Here is a 20,827-nt window from a genome sequence, read left to right as displayed (position 1 = left end):
ATAGGAAAACATGCAACTCACAAAAGATTTCTATAAACTTTGTAATCCGGGGGTTTTCCATAGGAACAGGTAATAAAAATACCGTAATGAAATTTTTTCAGATATTAAAAACAGCGTTATTTTTTCACAAAATACAAATGCATCACGTTCAAATCATGAGGGAAATTAGAAGAAATATTTTGCATGGCTGTTATTCAAGAGGAGGATCTTTTTTAATTATCCTTTCAAAATAAATACAAATACAGTACATCTCCCCTGGAAAGTTCTCAGAGTACCGCCCGTCTCCCGCTGGCTAGCTGCCTCTCTGAAAGCCTGGTGTGTTCATGCACGTGCAGAAAACACAGTGCCTCGACTTTGGGCTCGGGCTCAGGGTTTCAGGAGAGCAAGGCCAGACACTAAAGATTTGATGTTTCTCCATCCAGCTGGAGGACAGGGGAACTATTACTGTACCCCAGACCTGCTGTGTCCTCACATCTCGCAGAGGTTCAGCTTCACGTGGGGTTGAGGATGTGATCCCACGCGACAGCGGACCAGAAATGCCCCGTCATTCCTCGCCGTGGTTCCGTCAAAGCTGCTCAGCAGTGCCAGCCTGTCTCTCCTTGCTGGCTTTTACCGCCTCCCCTGGCCCAACTCCATTGCCTAGACATTGTCTCCCCTCAGTTGGCAAGATCCTGGCTTCCTGGCAATAAATACGAATGCTGGAGAGCCAAAGTCCTGCCTCAGCAGCAGTGGTGAGAGCGGAGCTGGGGAAGCATTGCCATGCAAAGGGGCTGCAGCCAGCCTGTGCGGTGGGGCAGCGGGAAGCTCTCCTGAATCCCCCAGCACACGAGCACCAGGTGCCACCACAGCTTGTCAGGATGGTGACCGGGGAGGCGTCTGGCTGAGAGCTGAGGCCAGGGTTGGCCAGATCCACCCCTCCACAGGATCCCGGTATTGCAGCAGGATCCTCCCGGGAGAAGGTTCCTCACCTTGRTAAAAGAGCTTTGGAGGAAGGAGACTCCATTGCTGGTTTTGCTGTTCTGCCCTAGTGTGAAATACTTGCATCATCTGGTTCTAGCATCCAGTCATCTGGTCCTGGTGATTCCTTTCCCCAGGGAGTGAAGGGGCTCTTTAGTGCTTGATGATGGCTGTTATTTATAGGGTGCAAACACTCCGACTCGCAGCCTCTGTTTTGAGACGCTGAAAGGGCTGACAGCTTCAAGACCCTCCCTTATGACAGAATATTTTCCATGGCACTTCCCAGCTCCCACGCCAGATTCTTAAAGCCATGGTCTCAAAAACCTCAGTCCTTGCCTCCTTGGACACCTTTCAGTTGCTCCCTTGGAGGAGTGGAAGTCACCCCTGCAAACAAGAGGTACTCAGGCTGATGGTGAGGGCCACAGTGACATTTCTCCAACGTCAAAACTCTGTAAAGACAAATTTCAGTTAAAGCAATACTGATTTCCACAAAACCCCAATCAGTAAAGCTCTATTTAAACATCATGTTTCATCAAGTAGTAAAGCCTGTTCAATGCAAAGAACATTTGGATGAAGAACAGTCCTCTCCCTCCACGAAAGAAAAAAAAGGCAAAAAAAAAAGGCAAAAAAATAAAAATAAAAAGCTGCAGGACAGCATGGCCTCTATCCATTTTGGAAAACAAATAAAGGAGATGGTTTTCAAGATGTCCAAGAAGTTTCTTCTCTTGTGCTGCCACCCACTCCACTCACCAGGCGATGAAAGCCCTGCAGCCACGCGGCGCGCAGGACGCTCTCGTCTCTGTGCACGGCGCGCGCCCGGCTCCCGCGTCTCGCGGGGACACCCCGCAGCTTCGTCTCTCCGTACTGGCAGGGCAGGAGCAGCTGGATGGGGTGCACGGGCGCACCCACAGCCCGTATTTCCATCCCTGTCTGCCTGGACTCCCATCCTCGCTCGGCACACCGTGAAACCCATCTCCAGCCCCCTCCCTCCTCTTCTCCCTCCCAGCAAGGCTCAGCAAGAAACGTTTATGGGCTTTTTTAAATCAAGTGAGGCTGTGAAACTGTGAACTTAGCTCCATTCCCTTCTTTTATGAGCATTATGCTAATACACCCCCTCCGCAAAGCTGCTCATTGTGTGGTTGGACTGCGCTCTCTAGCAGCAGATGGACCTGCCAGGGGAGCAGGGGGGCTGTAAATCTTCTGCCTTTCCAGGCTTGTAATTCCCCCCCAAGCGGTTCCAACAGAAGCCTTGGAAACTCGCGGCTTTGCTCCCTTCCCGCAGCTTCCCGCTCCCCTCTCGAGAACCTTCCGACGGGAGCTCTTGGAGCAAAGCTCGGCTCCTCCATCGCCTCCTGCCAAGATCCTAGTCCTGGCCGAGCCTGCACGGCAGGGAGCCCGCGAGCCAGAACGGCAGCCGGCCCCGCGGCCCGCCGCCCCGTCCCCTCTCCCTCCCCGGCCGCCTCCGCTTGCGCACCCCCGCTCCCGGCCCCCGGCCTCCCTCCGCCCCGCGGCGAGACCACGGCAGGGTCCCGCCGGGGGCCGGGGCCGGCCAGGCAGCAGCCACCGTGAAAGGCAGGTCTGTTCTGGCTAACGGAAAATAAAGTGCAAAAAAGGCAAGAAAAAAAGAAATCGCGGGGGTACGGCGGGCAGGGGAGGAGGGTTCCTGCGGCCGCCCAGAGCCCCTCGCGGGCGCCCGGCGGCGGCAGCCCCCGAGCCGAGCCCCCGGCAGCGCCCGGCCGGGGCTCCCGCCTCCCGCGGCGCCTCCAGCCTGGCCCCGCCCAGCGCGGGGGGTTCCGCCTCGCTCGCGCGTTCTCCGCGGGCGCGGGAGCTGGAAAACCTCCGCGGTGCGGGGCAGGCAGGGGCGAGGTGCCCGGGGCCGGCGGGCGCCGGGGCAGCGGCGCAGCCGGAGCCTCTTCCCCCCAGGCGGGCGCTCAGCGCCGGGCACGGGGGGTCTCGGAAGGGGACGGCGGGCGCCAGGCGAGGGCAGGGGGCTTGGCACAGGGCTTGGGCCGGCGGCGGGGGCTCCCAGGGAGCCGCGAGCTTGGGCTCAGCCGCCTCCGCACGTCCTCGTTGCGGCGGCAGCTTCGGACGAGCCCCGCTGCTGCCCCGGCTGGTGCCAGGCAGGCTCCAGCTCCAGCTCCGGCTCCGGCTCCGTCCCGGCAGCGCTGGGGCTGCGGCATGGGAGCCGCCTGCTCGGGGCTCGCCCGGCGGCGCCGCGGCCCCGGCCCCCTTCCCAGCCCGAGCCACGCGGGATTGCTCGGCCGCGCTTTCAGTCCGGGGCGGGGAGAGCCGAGGGGGAAAAAGGAGGACGGGGAGGCCAAAGCCCGGGGCGGGGGGGGCAGGCACAAGGCCTGGGGGCYGCAGCAGGGCTGTCCGGGCTGTGGGCGCTCAGGGGGGGCCGTGAACTATCCCGCACCGTTCGTGCGCGACGGCACCGCGAGGAGGGCGCGGAGCGGGCTGAGAAGGCGGCACACGAGTACACTGAACCCAGCGCCGTCCTCGAGGCCCGYGTCGGGAGCCTGGACGCTGCGGGCTGCGGCTAAGCCTGCTCGGAGGCGCGAGGCTGYGGCGGGCCGGCGTGCTCGCCCTGCCTCCCCGGCACCCCGCACGGAGCCGGGTGCGGAGCCCCGGCAGGGCCTCGAGCACGCGCTGCRCCCCGCGGACCCGCAGCCACCTCTGCCCCTGCCCGCTGCACCATACGCTGCCCCCCCAACTCCTTCCTTGCCCGCTGGGGAGCTGAAGGAGCAGGCRTGGGGACGGCGGTGGCTTGGCCTGGCTGGGAAACCCGGGCTGAAGGACCCCAGGCGTCGGCGGCAGAGGTGGAGATGGGCAAAGAGCCGGGCTGTTCCCAGCTGAGACGCCCGGCTCCTTCCCCGGGGCAGGGCTACGCYGCTGCCGCCACCTCGCACAGGGTCCCGCTGCCGCCCCGCTGCCCCCCGTGGGGGCCCACGCAGCCGTGGGGCGGCTGGTGCCCTTCCCGTGCCCCGGCAGAGGGGCCGCGATGCCCAGGAAGGGCCCGCAGCCGGCGCCGCCCCCGGCTCTCGCGAAAGCAGCGCTCGCGGCCGGCCACGCAGGGCCGGCCCGGCCCGGGGCCCCGTGTCCTGCAGCCCAGCACCGCCGGCAGCACCCGGGGCTACAACCCCACTCTGGAGCTTCAGGCATTAGAAGTTCACAGAGGATTTGGGAGACAGATGTTGTTACAGCCTCGACCCCTTCCAGATGACCGAGACGGGCCAGGACACTGGCAGTGGGGTCATGCAGAAAAAGCACAACTTGCTTGTGTCCGACTGGTCTGTGAGCACGCCGCACACCCAGCACACAGGCACATGGCACGCGTGACACCTCTGCTCCGCAATCCCCCAGCCGCCCCCCTAAAGCGAGTCCAAGACCAAGCCCGGGCCAGCAAAATGGACAGGCAGATGCGTCTTGGAGAGACAGAGCTTGTTGCAGAGAGCAGGCAAACCGACCTCTCCTGAAGCAGCTCTGCCCTTCGCCTACCTGTCCCCAGCGTGGCCATCCCTTCCTCGAGCTCTGGGGTGCAGCATGATGTCATGGCAGCAGTGGGATGGCACCAGCTCACTGGCTGAAGGCCCTCGTGCTCGCCTTCGGCTGAGCGGAGGAGAAGCAGGCAAAAACAAGCAGCTAAAACCAAATAACCCCGTTTTATTAGCAGTTAGTTCAACAGGACCTTACATTAGTGACCAGGAAACTCTGATTGCAACCCAAATGGACCGGGTTTGAAAAGGACCACATRGAGAGGCAACAGGAACGGTATAGCATCCTTCCCCCCAGCCCTCCCTCTGCCCTGGCCATCCTCTGTGCCCCAGGGATCACTAGAGTTTCATGCAAAAATAAAACGGTGGGAACTCTCGCTCCCAGAGGGGCCCCCTCCGCCACCAAGAACAAGACCGAACAACAGGAGCAGAAAAGCCCGGCATTTTTGCCGCTCTCCCCCTCTGCAGCCCTGAATTTGCTCTCAAGCCAAGGGCAGCCTGTTGCCATCACTGCCGTGGCTCTCCACTGCTGCTCACCTCTCAGGGCATTACTGCAGCCAGCCCAGCTCCGCTGGCAGCAGGAGCAGCTGGAGGGCTCCAACCATCTTCCTCAAGAACAAGGGTCAAATGCACTGCCAGGAAGGGGCAAGTCTCCCTCAGGCCGGAGAAAGCACTTGTCCTCCCTGCCCTCCCATCTCCCTGTACCRTACCACCAGCCTGTGGCAATTGAAGGCCTTCAGCTTCTCCTGCRGCCACGCTATAGATGCCTTGGAAGTGGTTTGAGAAGCGTGCTGCATTTTGCCAGCTCTGCGTGCCCCTGCGAAGGGGAAAGGCAGCCCTTTGCCACATCCCTAGCCCAGCCGCTCAGCACAGCTATGGGCAGGAGAGGACGAAGGGAGCCATAGGGATGGACAGCAACTGCTCAGCTGCYCCATGGCAGGGCAGACATTAGGCTCTTTATCACTCCTACAAGGGTTCTGCAGCACTTGGCCAACAACAGCTGCTCCTTGCACAGTTCTCATCACTTCTTTTTTTCCTAATGTATGAAAATTGTTGGGCTCTTGGGCTGGAGATCAAAGGAAGTCCCCCGTTCCACCCCCAGTCTGCCACAAAGGGCTCACCCACAGGGCCGCCCTTCCCGAACCTTTGGCACACACATCCGAGCAGCTCCATCCGAAGGGAAATTTGGGCCCTTCTCCGTGTAAACTCATGACGGCTCAGCATTGGCACTGCTGCAGCACACACAGACAGGCACTCACACCCATACACACAGGCACACACACACTCACCCTCGTGCACATGCTCTCCCAGGACAGCTAACGACGGGCATGTTTGCAAGCCTCAGTGACGAAACACTGGCAGCAAAAACCAGAGCACGTAGTGGGGCACTAGGAGGGAGAYAGGAATAGGGCTGCAGCTTCCGTACGTCACCATTACAAGTATAAAGATGTGTCTGTCTCCAGCTTGGAAGCCAGAGCAAGAAACCTTCCCGTTTCCCCATTGATCTTTGTCCACTTCTTGTGTAACAAGTAAGGAGACTAAATAAAATCCTAGAGGTTTAGGTACAAATTCTGGCGYCAAAGAAAAACAATTCCCTGCAAAATAGAACAAAAAACCCTCCCACCCAATCCAACATTATTAAAATACTTTAGCTTTTAATATTCAAGAAGTTTGAAGTTCTCGGCATCCTTCTGACTGCCGTTATCCCAAAATCTGCCTTGTCCACAAGAGCCCGCTCTGTTCAGAGYCGGGGTCCAGAGTGCACCGGAGAGCACTGGCTGCCGAGGTTGCCAAACAGCCTCTCRGCTTTACCACAGAAAATACCACGCGTGTAAAACACTGCAACGCAGGATCAGGGGGATGGGGCGCATGTCGTCCGGGGAACTGTGCCGGGGCCAGTTCTCAGTTCAGTTCTCCTGGTTGACAGCTTTCCCATCACACTGCCCACGGACTGGGAATAAGAGGTTGAGGAGATTAAAAACAAATAAAAATGACAAAAAAATACTGCCCAAGTCTTTAAAATAAAAAGACACTTTTTTCTCAGCTCTTGATGCTAGATTTTGGGGGAATCYAGCAAACCACTGTTACACACTGCTGCTTCCTGCTCTTGGGTTACRTTGTGGGGTCACTTCAGGCTTTGGCTTTCCAACAGTTCCTTTTCTCTGCTCCAGACTAGCAAAAGTTATCTTCAAGGTGCCCAGAGCTGCTTCTCTGTCATCTGACGAGGAGGTAAAGAACTGCTCTGATGCTGCTCTCAGGCCCAGGGGAGTTAGGACCTGTGCCAGGTAGAGAAACATGGAATTTGCATCAATTCCCCATTTCCCCATCAGAACAGGATGATAAATGACCTCTATGACAAGCCCAAGAATTAAAAAGGGGAAAGAATGGATTTGGGAACACATGGAGAGATCGTAGTGCCGGGACCGCAAAGTCAGGCCACAGCTCGCACAGCCTTGGGCGCAGCCGTCTCCCTCTCCGCTCAGCAGCTGCTGCGGGCTCCTCAGGGTCTCCCTCGAAGGTTGCAGCTGAGTATTGCTCAGAAACGCTCCCCTCCTCCGCGGGTTTGCTTCGGTGTCAGACAGGAGGCCTTCCTTGCAGCCTCGCTCCACTATTGCTCAGGATGGCGGCAGGCAGCAGCTACCTGGTGTTCTGCAGCTCCTCCCGCAGCCAGGTGGGCAGTGTCTGGCCCATTTTGTACAGGAGCTTGGAAAGCTCTATGTTATGGTCCCTGTAATAGTCCCGCAGGAAAGCTCGCGACTGCAACAGGAGGAGAACGGAGACCACAGTTAGTGGGTCACAGACAGCATCACTCTGGATCAGACCCTGCTGCCCCACACCTTCCTGCTCTGCAAGATGCCCAGCATGACCCTTCCCTGCTCGTTTCCACCCTGCACTGCAGCTGTTTATAGGGCATGGTACCAGCAATGCAATTGTCCCATCAGGTTTTCTGTGTACTCACATCTGAATCCATCTCAGGGTATTTCCTTCCTTTGCTTTTTCCCAAGCATTTGGTTCTCCCTCCTTCCAGAAGCTGACACCAGAATCCTTTCTTTGGATCAAACCTGTGAAACAAGACCTGACTTCACCCCTTTTGTTAATCCGAGTACAATCCACTGCAGCCTCAACCAAGACCCTTCTGCACTTCCCCACAGCATGCAGAGATGCTGTCTGACATGACCCCGCTACAGAGATGCTGCCCCTTAGTTTGCAGTATTTCAGTGCTCTAGAGTAGCATTTCTCCACCTATTTTTAATCCACAACCCAACTAACATCTCATTATTGACCAACTTGTACAACAGGTTTCATACACAATCACACAACAAGAAGCCTGACAACTTTCATTTATTACTTGCGTTTCCCTGCTRTGTGGAAGCATGAGGGCCTACATGGGCTTTATTATTATTTTATGCTGCACCTTCACTCCTGGATGTTCATGGGAGCCCCACAGCACCTGTCTGCAGCCTTAGAGAGGCCATATATACAGACAAGACAGCAAGGCCAGCACAGAGATGTTGCTGTTTTTCTAGGAACTCTGAAGGCTTATGCTTTCTGTGACAGGCTTTAACATCTGAAAAGCTTAGAAAGGGATGACCATATTGAAATAGATGCATATTCTTCACTGTCATAATTAGCAAGGTGACCAAAAAGTAATGAGATGCTGCCCCAATGTGCAAAGCACCCGTATCAGCCCTCCTCCAGCTCAGCCTGAGCCGTCCCCAGAAGCAACCACCAGCCAGCCCACACTCGCTGTCCCCACAAGGGAGACATCACAACGCCCACCCACATAGGTGCCATACGGTAAGCAGTAAGAGTATCTCTCTGCAGCAACTGCATGGGACGCCAGGGAGCCAGAGCTCAGCCCCCCACAGGTACCTACACCAAGTACGAGGCACTATCACAAGTGGTCTGAATGCACCCCTAGAACTCAGTTCTCAACTGCTGGTGCCCAGACGCTGCTCCTGCATTGCCCAGCATGACACTGCTGTCCCTACTGCAGCAGAAGGATAAACAAAGTAAAGTGGGGTGTTTGTCAAATGGAAAATGGTGGCTGCAGTGCTCTGCAGCAGTCACCTGTAAGAAATGCAGCTTTATGGCTTTGGATAAACATGATCCCAGGAAAGAGCAGGCTTCCTGCAGGGACTTCTCACTGTGTCCCAGCAAGTAAAGGCTTCTTGAAGCCATAGCATTAAATCTGAATGCAGCTACCCTAGACAGCAACATAAACCTCAGCAATCAGGAGCTCCAGTTCTGGCCTCAGGCCGACACAGGTAAAATCCTAGTGTCATCAAAATCAGCGGGAGCTCTGCTACGAAATTCCAGGGAGGTACTCTTACTTCTGGTGCTGTACTGGGCAGCTCTACGCTCTTGGTTTTCCCTCATGTAAACCTGATACAAAAAAAGAGATTCCCCTCCCTGTGCTATGGGGAATGGCAGATGCTTTCCTGATTAAAGAGGAAGAAGAAGCTCTGGGAGGACTCACGCCAGGGTTTTGTGATAATCGATGAAGTTAGTCACGCCAAGGAATTTCTGGACTGTTTCCATCACTTTGGCAGGTTCTGTTCGGAGCAGTTTGCCATCCAGCACAAGGATCTGCAAGGAGCAAAGCAGAGCTGTAGGGTCCAGGCCAACCTGTCAGGTAACAGGCTAACAGGCTAGCTCCTAGCCCTAGGTCTCCTGGCACATAACATCACCTTTTCTACATCTTTTGCCATTTGAAAGCCAAATTTCCCAAAAGCCTGCACATGGTCTCCTTTTGGATACCAAGGGCTAACATGCCCAGGTGTTCCCTTACACTAGGTGTTCAGGAAAAAAAAATGCAAATAAAATCCAGAGCCAGGTTTCATCCAGGATGGTGTTACAGTAATTATACCAGGACCAGACAACTAACAGTCTTTAGAAGATTACATGACAGTGGAAAAACCATTCAGAGACTGGGCAGAATCAACCAACGTGGTGCACAAGCTGCCAGCAGAGCACCTACTCTCCCTGTCTGCACAGGTCRGTGTGCCTATGATCTAGCCCTGATTTCCCTTCCAGGCAGCTTGAAGCAATGGAAAGCATTGCCTGCTACTCTTGTCCCACTCTGCTCCTGCAGTACCGTTGGACAGGGCAACTCTGAAGGCCACACGGGCACCTGAGGCCTGAGATTGGCTGGTGACAGGTAAGCCCATAGGTGCTCCCTTCACCTGCTTGGTCCAGTACTCCATGCCAACCATGCCACTCAAATCCCTCTGTGCCACCACCAAGCATGCTGAGCGTTAGGATGGGATTCATTCGGCTCCCACCTGGAGCTCTGTGGACTGCCACAAGCTTCACCACACCTTTTTAATATTGCTTAGAAGAGCCCTTGTGCAACAGAGGAGGGAGTCCTGGTGGAAGGAGTTTGTGGCATCGTCACACCCTTGCACACTCCTGGCCTTACACACTGAGACCAAGACATCTTCACGCCTTGGCCATAATCAATCTCAAACTAAAAAGGCTTCCTTTTTGCACAAAATCTCCCCTCCATGCCTGCCTGAAGTACCTTTGCTCCTATCCGAAAGGTCATTAGGGTACAAGAAGAGAAGCTGCCACTGTAGCACCCTCACAGTGGACTTTGTGCCCAAGCTCCTTTCCTCCTCCTSTCCTTGCTTGGGAGAGAAGGGCTCCCTTGTGCTGCCAGTCCTATGAGTGAGGTGCCACAAGTGCTGTCCTTCATACCTGGTTGGCATGGTAGTTGTTCAGCCAGCGCTCGATGTGAGTAGCATACCAGCCTGGGACCAGGCAGCGGTTCTGCAGGGTCCGGAGTTTAGGAGCAGCCTCAAGTCCAGCTGTGATTACCTCATGGAAGGTGTATTTCAGAGCAACTGGGTCATCGTGAGCTCGCTGATGCTGTCAGACACAAGCGAGATGGGTTTGTTGCTAAGGCAGTCCAGACTGGAGGCCAGTGGGCCTAGAAATCCCAGGCTGTCCCCCCTGAGGCACAGTTTAGCATCACAGCTCCTCAGACACCATGCCATGTGTTTGCAATTCTTATTCAGCTCATTGTCAAGAAAATGTTCCCCTCTTCCAGGGGCCACCCCCATTCCCAAACCAAGCTGACAGCAAGGGAAGCTCCTGACTCAACAGGACATGGGAGGCTGGCACTGACGCAGGGAGCCAGTGAAGCTGGGGGTGAGCCAGAGGCAGGCAGCTCACCTGATACCAGGAGTAAGCTCGATCTGCAGGGTTGATGAGGATTGTGATGACCTTGGCCTTGGAGAGCAGGGCTGCAGCCCGCCTGGGAGCCACTTCTGAGTCAAAGTAGTTGGCACTTTTTTCAAAGTAGAAGTCAGAAGTGGTATTGGAGGGGATAGGGAAGAACTCCATGTACCTGTTGGGAAGGCACAGCGTAAGGCAGGCAGATGGGGACAAGGAGACATCCTTGCCATTCTCCTTTGCAAGTGACATTCTTGATCCCCTGCACCAAGCACTAAACCTCTAGCTCTGACGCATGCTGCCTAGGGCTCTGCAATCCCCTCCACCCATTCTGGACAGCCAGGCCTCACCAGATTCCCCAGGAAGGCCCAGAAGCCATGGTGTAGCCAAGGCACACAAGTCTGGCTTCTGCCAAGAGCAATTCTGAGTCCTGGCAAGCAGCCTTTGCCTTCAGAATGACATCTCAGGGATAAACTGTGGCAGTGCAATGGCCTGTGGGCAATGTGGCTGCCACTACAACCAGTCTCAGCAGCACTGCAGGCATCCAGGGTAAGGTAAACTTTGTGATCACCAGATAGAGCTGGGACAGACACCAGCAAGGGGGAGAGCCCACATGGGATTCATTTCACCCCACAGTGGTCAAGTATCCCAAGCTTGTCTTCTCTTATGTTTCCAGGGAGAAATATTCCCCCTGTAACACCCCTGGAAAGCTGGATGTCCACCTTTCCCTGCTGATGACACAGCGGTGGACCCCACTTTTGACTAGACCCCAACTTTGACATCCACTGCTTAGGCCATGCCACAGAGGCATCTAATCAGGCAAAGCTGCAAGAACAAATTTTGTTTTATCACATCATAACTTCATCTACTCACTGCTACTTCTATCTTCAGTTAAAATCAGGTTCCCCTCAGCTTCCTAGTTAGGGGTCCAGAGGCTGATAGGAAACCTCACAGCAATGCTACTCCTGTTCCCAAAGGAACCGGTGTTCCCACCCAGGCAGCTCAGACCCTGTGGTGGGGAGATGCAGGCAGACCTACCAGTCAATGCCCTTGTGATAGTTGTGTCCGTTGAAGAACTGTATCTCCTCAAAGGTCTCTGAGCTGGGGTAGTTGCTGCTCAGGTCTGGGTGCATCCCCAAGAAGAGATAAAGGGCAGTCGTTCCTTCAGACAGAGAGAAAGCAAGAGCTGACTTAGGACAAAACTCTTCTTGTTTTGCTTCAGGCCAGCAGGGCCATCGATAGGCTCTTTGGGGTGGGTGCAGGGGACTTGGCAGGCCTGCCAATGAGTTCATGGCACTAAGAGTGAAGGGAAGTACCTGTTTTTTGAGGCCCAATGATAAGGAGTTTTGGGAATCGGTCACAGGTCTTTTCTTTGGACCAAATGTCTTTGTGCCGCTTGTCTTCACAGGGATCCTGAAGCATAAGAGAAGAAGATTAGAGACAGGACAGCATATAAAGGACTTTGTGCCACTGCTCAGCTGCCTTGAGGCAAGAGCAGATACATAGGGAGGTCACATAAAGACTGGGCTTATTTCCAGATATATAGGACAAAACCTTTCTTGGCACAGATGGACTGCCTGCAAAAATCACAATGTGAAATACCACTGCTTACCCATAGCATCATAGGGAAACGCAGTTTGACAGGGACCTCAGGAGGTCACCTAGTCCAAAGTCCTACTCAAAGCAGGGCCAGCTATGACTTACTTCCCCCTCCCCACTCCCAAACTTCTGGGCTCCCCCCATTCCCTCCACACAAGACTCTGGCCCACAGCACACCTGCCACAGAGGGTCCTTCTCCTCAGAGAAGATCTGAAAGTATTTCTGTGCCAGCTGCACAGGTGGTAGTGTCTGCAGTTTCAAGTTGGTCCAAGAATTGAGGAAGCGGACCAGATGTTTGAAGGTGTACAAGCCCAGGCGGTCGTTGCCATAATTGGACAAATGAGTCATGAAGATGCTGATCTGAAGCAGAGAGGATGGAGCAACGGTTAGAAGACCCCTCACCCAGCAGCCATCCTGCACGTTTCACCTGACAGGGGACCCTTCAACCCTGGCTCAGCACTTTGCTTGCCTACAGTGGCACACAGGGAGGGCTCTGCACAAGACACCCGCCTGCTCATTCCTGAGTGYCTGGGTGGCAGTACTCACAGGGTTAAGGAGCACAGTCAGGAACAGTTCRCCCCCATTGATGATTTTGTCCAGCTCACTGGATCCACCAGGATATTCATTGTAGAAGATGGTGTGTGTGAAGAGGCCACAGGTTTGTCGGGGCAGTACCTGGTGGAGGGGAAAGACATGTCTGGAGTAGGTGAAGGAACCAGAGTAATGTAACAGCCACACAGCCTCCTTCAGAAATCTAGGGCTAGATCTTCTTCTTTCTCTCAAACTAAAAATGGCCCCAAAGTCCTCCAGTCCCTTAAAGGCCAAGATCAGCTCCCCCGCCTCTCACTCAAACCTGGGTAAATGCTCTCTGATGGAGATGGGCAGATGGAGCAGATGGACAGATGGAGCAGACATGCTAAAGACTCATCACAACAACTTCCTGTGTTGCAGGACTAGCAAACACAGAGTGATACAGTCCCCTCAAACCAACAGCCTCCTCCGGCYGGGGCCAGAACAGCTGAGCCATCCAGGAATGACCCACGGAGGTTTTGGTGGGGGAGACAGGAGAGAAGCATCAGAGACAAAACCTAGCCACCTACCATGATGCCATTGTGGATGAAGCCACGACGATAGCGAGCAGGTTTCAGGTGGGGGTACTCCTCTGTGCTTGTGACTTTGATCGACCAAACCTGCTTCCAAGCTTCGTACAACTGCACGTGGACGGGATACACGCCCGAGTGGTGGGGGGCCACCGCGTATCCCATATCAGTGGGAATACCATGTTCCTGTGGAAAAGAGGGCAGGAAGCAGGTGACCAGAGAGATCCCAGAACCTGTGACCTCACAGCTTGATCCAGACACCCTCAGGGATGGTCTGCTCCCAACCACAACTAGTCTCTTCATGTCTCTGGACAGCAACCAGGGCAGAGCTGTCTCTGCATATCCTTTCCTAACAGGGATTTTCTCCAGAAAGGGGAGCCCAGGACCAGATACGCTGGGTGGACACTTGCTCCTCTGCTCCACTTCGACTGTACTCATCCCTGCCATTTCTGCTTTCATCAACAAAGCAATGGCAACAAAGCTTTTTGTCAGAGAAGGTGCTGATGCATTTATATAGGAGTGTGAATTTATATCTAGAGACATGAATCAAACACCCTGGAAAGTCTGATCTRGACATCTGCCTATCTCTCCCAGCACAATTAGGTACGGTCCAATCTATCTCTTGTTAAGCACCTCCAGTTAACAGGCAATTAATTCAAGTTAGCCTGATAATCCATCTGTTAGGCCATGGATCCAATTATTAATGCTGGATCTGGCTTTATTGGGCTTGGAGGCAAGACAAGTGTGAGTAAATCAGTCACAGAACGATTTAGAGTTGATGTTGGCCATATCCAGGCTTAAAGAGGACTGACGATACCTAACCAAACTTAAAATCTATCCTTATAAAGCAAATGGGTCCCTCAATAACTTGGCCTGCAGAGGGAGCTTTAATCAGCCAGAGCTTCATAGTACAGGGCCACAGCATTTCTGATCTGGCTCTGCCACCCCGCATCAGCCAGCTTCAGTGCAGCATCGACCACAACAGGCTAACCATCGAACCTCAGGCTTGGTTAAAATCCAGCACACAAACTCTTCCTTTTGTAGAGCTGAGCGTTTAACCTCTATATCCCTCCTAACACAGCACTAGAGCAAGCAGCTTGAACCCACCCACRCAACGCTGAGGATGAGTGGGCACCACTGTAGCAATACAGTGAGAGCGAGCAACATACTGACAAGGTCCTCCCTTGGACAGCACCAGGGGAACTCTCTGCCACAGGATTACAGCAGTTGGTGTGGAAATCTTTTTGTTCAGAGTACTAGCATATAAGTGCATTTTCCCACCCTAATTTTTCCACAACACAGGATTTTTCCACAACACAGCTACAAACACAGGGTGCAGAGCTCCAAGCCTCAGAAAATCCCCATTCCAAATTTAAAACCAAGCAGAAAGGAGGGGGGAGGATTTCTTCAGGCCTTCCTCCTACCTGTCCTTCAAACTCCAGCCTACATATCTACACATTCTGCAGAGCAATTTACTCCAAGCATAGCCCCAAGTATGGCTTCCCTATGACATATCTCCAAGCCGTGCWGTCATCTCCTGCTGCCTCTTTGCAGGGTAACACTGGCTCATGTGAGAGGGAGGCCTCCTCTCCACATCACTCGTGCAATTCACTGCTGCYGTTCTTTAGGACATTGTCATCATTCTCCTAATCCACGGGAGCCTCTGAGGCAGCCTCCTACGCAGGAGCTGGCAGGCAGCGAAACACGGAGAGAGGCTCCAGGGACTGCTCCTTTGAGAGGTYGTGCTGCACAGGCCCCACAGCAGCAGGACATCCCCAATTACACACGCAAAGCAGGCGAACAGGGAAGGGCACCAAGGGGATGTGACTTAACACCACCAGCTCCCTCTGCTCTGKCAAATAGCGACCATTACCCGAGTCCCCCAGGAACTAGACCTCTGTCTGAGGAGCAAAGAAACAAGCCAAGGGACTGCAGGAGGTCAGGTCATCGCCTTTGATTTCTCAGTCTGTGAAAGCCTCTATCTCCCCCATCCCTCGTCCTTCCCCCGTGCCAATCAGCCCCACAGGTGGCATCTTACTCACGACAGCGAATTTCTTGTTTAAGGTCATCTGCTCCGCAAGAACCGACTGGTTGTGGAAGAGGTGAGGCTGCATGTGACTCCACATGTGCGGGAACCACCAGAACTCCCTCACGTAGGACAGCAACAGATCATCACCTTCATCCTCAGCATCAGTACCTGTGGGGTCAACCTCACCATCACCCCAAGGCAGGCAGAGCCACAGAGCTAATGCCCAGGTCAAGGCCACACGTGAACACTCCGGGCCGAGGGGAGGGTTCAGGCACTGATGGCCTGGACATCAACACGGGCTAAGCACTGTGAGGGGCTCTCTCAGAGTCCAGGAGGGTTCCTGGAAGTGAGTCACCTCGCAGAGCCTTCGCCACGCTCTCTGGCTGTTGGGCAGGCTGTTGGCTTTCCAGCATCCTTGGGCTGGCCTTAGTATTTTGCAGTCTTCTCCCCGCTCCCCAAGACTGGCCTGAATTCAAAAGCTACACAGCGCAAATCTCTCCCAAACTTCTCAAAAACTTGGAGTCACACAGTGAGACCAGGAGCATCTTTGTCCTTATCCAGGGGATGAAGCTGGAGCCCCCACTCACCCAGGCTGCCACAGGCCCTGTTACATCCACCCCTCTGCAGAGGGCAGCGGGAGCAGAAGGCATCTAATGTGGCTTGGCAGCCCACTACCTGCCACAAGGTGAGTAACAGGCTGCTCAGGAGAGAAGGATCCCTCAGTATCTCTGACCAACTCTTCGCTGAGCTCAGGGCAGCCTCATGTCTCCCACCTTCCCTCTTGTATTTCCAAAAGGGGTAGCAATATTCACTTTACCAGCTCTGACTGCCACAGGCCTTAGAGCTAGACTGCAGACCTCGAGAGCATCAGCTGCTCTGTGGTAATGCAGAGGTAAACCCCCTCTCTGTGACTGACTGGCAGAGGAATGACAGTGTGGGTCAGTAGGTGTGACCCTGGGGAGTCAATCCACATGCCTCCACCAGCCGGTACGGCTACTGCTGACAGTTTGGGTGGGCATGAGACCAAGGGAACAGCAGGGCACAGACCTTGCCCTTGCAACAACACGTCGTATCAGTAATGGGAGTTTGGCACTAGGAAAAGGCTTTCTACCTGGGGACSCTCTTGCAGTCCCACTGTTGGTCTGTTTGAACACCAGTTCCTGCTCTAGCATCGACAATAACACACCAATGTCTCCACTGCTCACAGCAATGCAGTGGCTGTGCTGAGTCTGCTGGCAGAGATGCTTAAAATAATGCCCTCCRTACCTGTGTGGAAGAATTTCCCTGAGTATCCCAGGTTGAAGGTGAAATTCGGGATGTGGGTGCGCAGCTCATTCTGAGTGTCAAACAGCGCCTGAGGCACAGGAAGAGAACACAAAAATGTCCTTGGTACACAGCAGGAGAGAGCTTCTGCCAACAGGCCTGCAGCAAAAGCACATGCCAGCATTAGGAGAGCCCATGAGACTTTCAGAGAGGGCTGCTGCAGCAACATCCCAGGGAAGGGGTTCCCACTGCCAGAGGATGCTCTGAGGGCAGGAGAAGTCACRTCTGGAGTAAGGAGCACGCTGGACCATGCACAATCTCCCAGTCTTTGCCCCAGCCCCATGCATCCTCTACCCATTCAGTCAGGACGTAACAGCAGTACCTTGACATCTTCCACCTTCATGCGAGTGCCTTCCTTGCCCACAAAGATGTCATCAATGTCCACCAGGATGTAGCGGTCAAGGGGCAGGGAGAGCCTCTTGCCCGTTAGGAAGGAGACAGAGTCCACAAAGATCAGTTTGTGCAGCCAGAAGTTAAGATTGTTGCCAAAAAGCACCCTCTGGATGCCATCGTGAAGACCAAGGTCTTGCATCACTGTTGTGTGTAGTGCTGCATCCACGCTCATGTGCGGTATCGACTCTGCTGACTTGGTCTTAGCCAGGAGGACTGGCTCGTAGGTGGAGTGGTTGGACTGGAAGACTGTCCAGTCCTCCCCTGGGAGCACTCCCTTCTCCACCTCGCTGGGGCGCGTGATGTACAGGAGCGGTGACTTGGGGTTGATGCTGCAGTCCTTCAGCGCAAGGTTGGAGTGGAGAAAAAGGGGGAAGCCCTTCAGCTGAGCACTCAGCAGGCTGTTCTCATTGGCCTGCAAGGGGAGAAATATAGACTAAATCAGGAGGACCAGAGGCAGGGAGAGATGCCATGAACAAAGGACAAAGGAAGAAATAAGAAGGTGGTATTTAAAGACATACTGAGGGCTGTGCAAGTTTTCTGTTCATGCTTCCTGGCTCACCTCCCACTGCTGTGCTCAGACAGCCCCATCATGTGGCCTGGCTGCTCAGGAACACCATAACCCAGGCAGGGGCTCACCAGAGGGGGAATCAGAAGTACACAAGTCAGGGAAGAGGCAGCTCATCACTTCCTCCAGAAGAGCTCTTGCCCTGGCCCAGCTGTGCAGCTCTCATTCCATGCTCTGGAGTGCCAAGTTCCCTCCCCTCTTCCTCTCCCAAATATGCCAGCCTCCCCCACCCGCAGCCATCTGCAAATCCTGCATTATTCATTCCATCTGCAACAACTTAACATGGGAGCTTCCCCCAGCTCYCTTGCCAGAGCACAGAGGCATCAGCACTCTGGGTCTTTCCTAAAAGACCACCATTCCAGATGCTCCCCTTGCCCAGTGGTTCCTGAAAGCCAGCAGACTTTTTATACATCTGGATGTGGGCAGACATTCATACTTACTCACATCCAATGTGCAAAGGTCAACTGGGCTGCAAACCCTGGGAAGGGAAAGGGCAGGCAGAACGGTTCAGTCAAAAAAAAAAAAGAAACACCCTCAGCCATTTCTGAAAGCCTAAACTGGGTGCAGATGCTGCTTCACAGGGATCCTGCATCACAGCTCTCAYGGGAAACAGCAGGAGACTACAGCAACTCTGCAGGTCACCCTTCCCAACCCACAACTCGCCAACAAGCCGACAGCCCCCACAGCCAGCTTAGGACAGGATGACAGGCAGTGGAGGGCTTGGTAGCCAAGCAGGCAATGCAGCTCCCACCTCTCCCACCTGCGGACTGGCCACCTGCTGCAACGAGCTCCAGAGAGGAGCTTTGGTGCCGCTCTACCCGGGCAGCCCTCGTTGCGTGCTCTCCTCGTCTGGCAGGAGGGGAYATGCCACGTGTCTGCGGGGAGCAGCCTGTCCAGCAGCTCAGAGGTGCCCCAGGCATTTCCTCGCGTGCCAGCCCGAAGCCTCCGTCAGAGCCCTTGCACCCGCATACACGGGCCCCCGCTCCCCTGGGCCACAAGGCCTTTCAGAAACAGCTGCAGAGGCTGGGTGGGGGCCAGCGGCCGCGCCRCCAAGCCTCCCTGCTTTGCTGGCAAGTTTCGGAGGCGAGAGCGGGTCCCRTAAGCCCTGCTGCTGGCTCGCAGCTGCCGGCGCAGCGCTCCCAGGCCAGGTGTGGGGTCCCAGCCCCCTCCCCATCCGTTCCTGCGCTCCCCGCTCTATCTCCCCAGTCAGGACTGGAAGTAGTTCATGCAATATAGATTTATGATCCTGCAAAGGGACAATTCTGGGCTGACCTTGTCCCTATGTCAACGCCTGCAGTCATGTGGGCTCCCATCAGAAGCCTCTTGTTTACAGCCAGCCTTGCTTGGCCCCTCTACCAGCTCCAGCACTAAGCGAACCCCAGCGAGGGTCATTGCTGCAAAACGGGAAATTAAAAATAACTGGACTGAGCACACTGATTCTGTGCCGTTTGCTCCAGAGTCCTGCTGGGGTGCAAAGTCACACAGAGCAGCACACACTAGGGGCAGGAAATAGAGGGACCAGATGAAAAAAGTTTAAAGACACACTGAGCGCTGYGCTTCCAAAGCGCCACCGTGCCCAGCAGGAATACAGCCATGCCCCAGAAGCCCAAATGCAATGGCCTTTTGGAAAGCAAACTCCTCATAGAGAAGCGAGTGCCAAGGCATTTGAGGCCCAYATCGCCAAGAGGAAGGATGGACACCTCCAGCCTCTGGGGCACAAAGTGCCCAGCACAGCCTCCTCCTGCCCGTGGCCCCGACACGATCTCCTGAGCTGTGCTTGCACTGAGCCCCTGCGGGTGTGCACGCAGGACCCCAACACCTTGGGGCCTTTACGGCTTCYGTCTGCCACCAACCCAGCAGTGTCGGCGGCACCTTCTTCCCTCATGCAGGCAGGAGACCGCGCAAACCACCCTAGGCGCTAGCTGAACACCCAAGCCCTGCAAGCACTTCCTTCTTGCCACAGGGGCGAGTTTGTTTGCGTAGAAACAAACCCACCCTCTCTATGAGGGGAAGGCACCCACACCATTGCAGGGATCAGTTCACCCTTGCGCTCCAGCACAGCTTCTGGCCCCGTACCTTGAAGAACCCGATGATGCCCACGCCGTACTCCACGCAGTACTTRTCCAGCAGCTCACGGTTCCAGGCATCCAGGTTGACGTATTTGAGGATGTTTTCGTAAATGATGAGTGCAAAGCGTCCCCGGTCCTTGTCTGTCAGCGTGGGCATGTCCCCTTTCCCTGGGGCAATTTCTGTCCTGTATTTGAAGCGGCTCGACTCCAAAATGGCCACAATCTCTTGGCCCAGCTGAGAGTAGAGGCTTTCCACAAACACCAGCACCAAGGGGTCCGTGCGGGAAGAATCAGCCACCTTGATGGCCTTCAATGGAAGCAAGCGGGAGGGAGCAACCTTGGGTTCATCACAGTCTGGCCCTGGCACATCCCCAGAGGGCTCCAAGCTTCTTTTCCACCCATATAAATAATACGCAGAGACAAAAACACTGAGCAGGCAGAAGGCAAAGAGCAGGAGTAGCACAACCTGTGGAGATACCTGTCGGATACTCCTCCGGACCCTTGACAGCACAGTCATCCTTGCATCCGCAGAGCAAATCCAGGCCCCTTTCCCTCACCCACTCCCCTCCCCTTTCAAACCCCAGGGGAGGGGAATTAAAAAAAAAGTAAAAGAAAATTGAATAATAATATTAATAATAAATTAAAATACTAGCAGGCCACATGTGCACGTGCAAGCTCTCTCCCCTCCGACAGTCCAGTGTCCCTCGCCGTCTGCTTCATGTCACCATGGCAAATCCATTGAGAGTCCCCCTTTAGAGCCGAAATCCCTGCAGCAGCATCCCAGGATCAGCACCATGGCCTCAGAGGGGCGAGGGGATGGAGGGTGGCGGCGGCGGCACAGCTCTCAGTGGGCACGTGGGCATGGCAGCTCTTCGGGGTGCCTCAGTCCTGCAACACTGCTTCGTGCCCTGCAAGAGAGAGAAGGGCTTGTGAGCACAGGAGTGATCCCGGATGGAGGGTTTGCTTTGATATCTCAACGCTCTGAACACTGATGCCGTGTAGCTCTGCAGCTTTTATTTATGCAAGTGCAATCACTCTAGCAGATCCCTTAGTGAGCTCGCTTGCGTGCCAGGACTTGCAAYGAGAGCGCCTCGAGCTTCCGGCACTGCTGAGAACAAGGC

The 20,827-nt window shown here is 54.9% G+C and overlaps 1 protein-coding gene across 1 annotated transcript; it reads right to left on the bottom strand.

Annotated features, from left to right (window-relative positions):
* Positions 1-4,600: 4,600 nt before the first annotated feature.
* NDST1 (N-deacetylase and N-sulfotransferase 1) lies at positions 4,601-20,614 on the bottom strand. Its single transcript, XM_085317895.1, has 14 exons — positions 19,714-20,614; positions 17,002-17,484; positions 16,623-16,710; positions 15,370-15,524; positions 13,328-13,513; positions 12,774-12,902; positions 12,405-12,587; positions 11,945-12,041; positions 11,667-11,790; positions 10,629-10,803; positions 10,152-10,322; positions 8,932-9,041; positions 7,411-7,513; positions 4,601-7,208 (listed from the first exon to the last, which is right to left on the bottom strand). Exons 1-14 carry the CDS (start codon positions 20,221-20,223, stop codon positions 7,089-7,091), a joined length of 2,634 nt encoding a protein of 877 aa, XP_085174021.1. The 5' UTR covers positions 20,224-20,614; the 3' UTR covers positions 4,601-7,088.
* Positions 20,615-20,827: the final 213 nt, after the last annotated feature.

Source organism: Rhea americana, unplaced genomic scaffold (assembly GCF_003343005.1).
Source record: "Rhea americana isolate MKP2758 unplaced genomic scaffold, rheAme1 scaffold_51, whole genome shotgun sequence".
In the NCBI taxonomy this organism is placed as follows: Eukaryota; Metazoa; Chordata; class Aves; order Rheiformes; family Rheidae; genus Rhea; species Rhea americana.
This window is presented reverse-complemented; position numbering and strand designations above follow the sequence as displayed.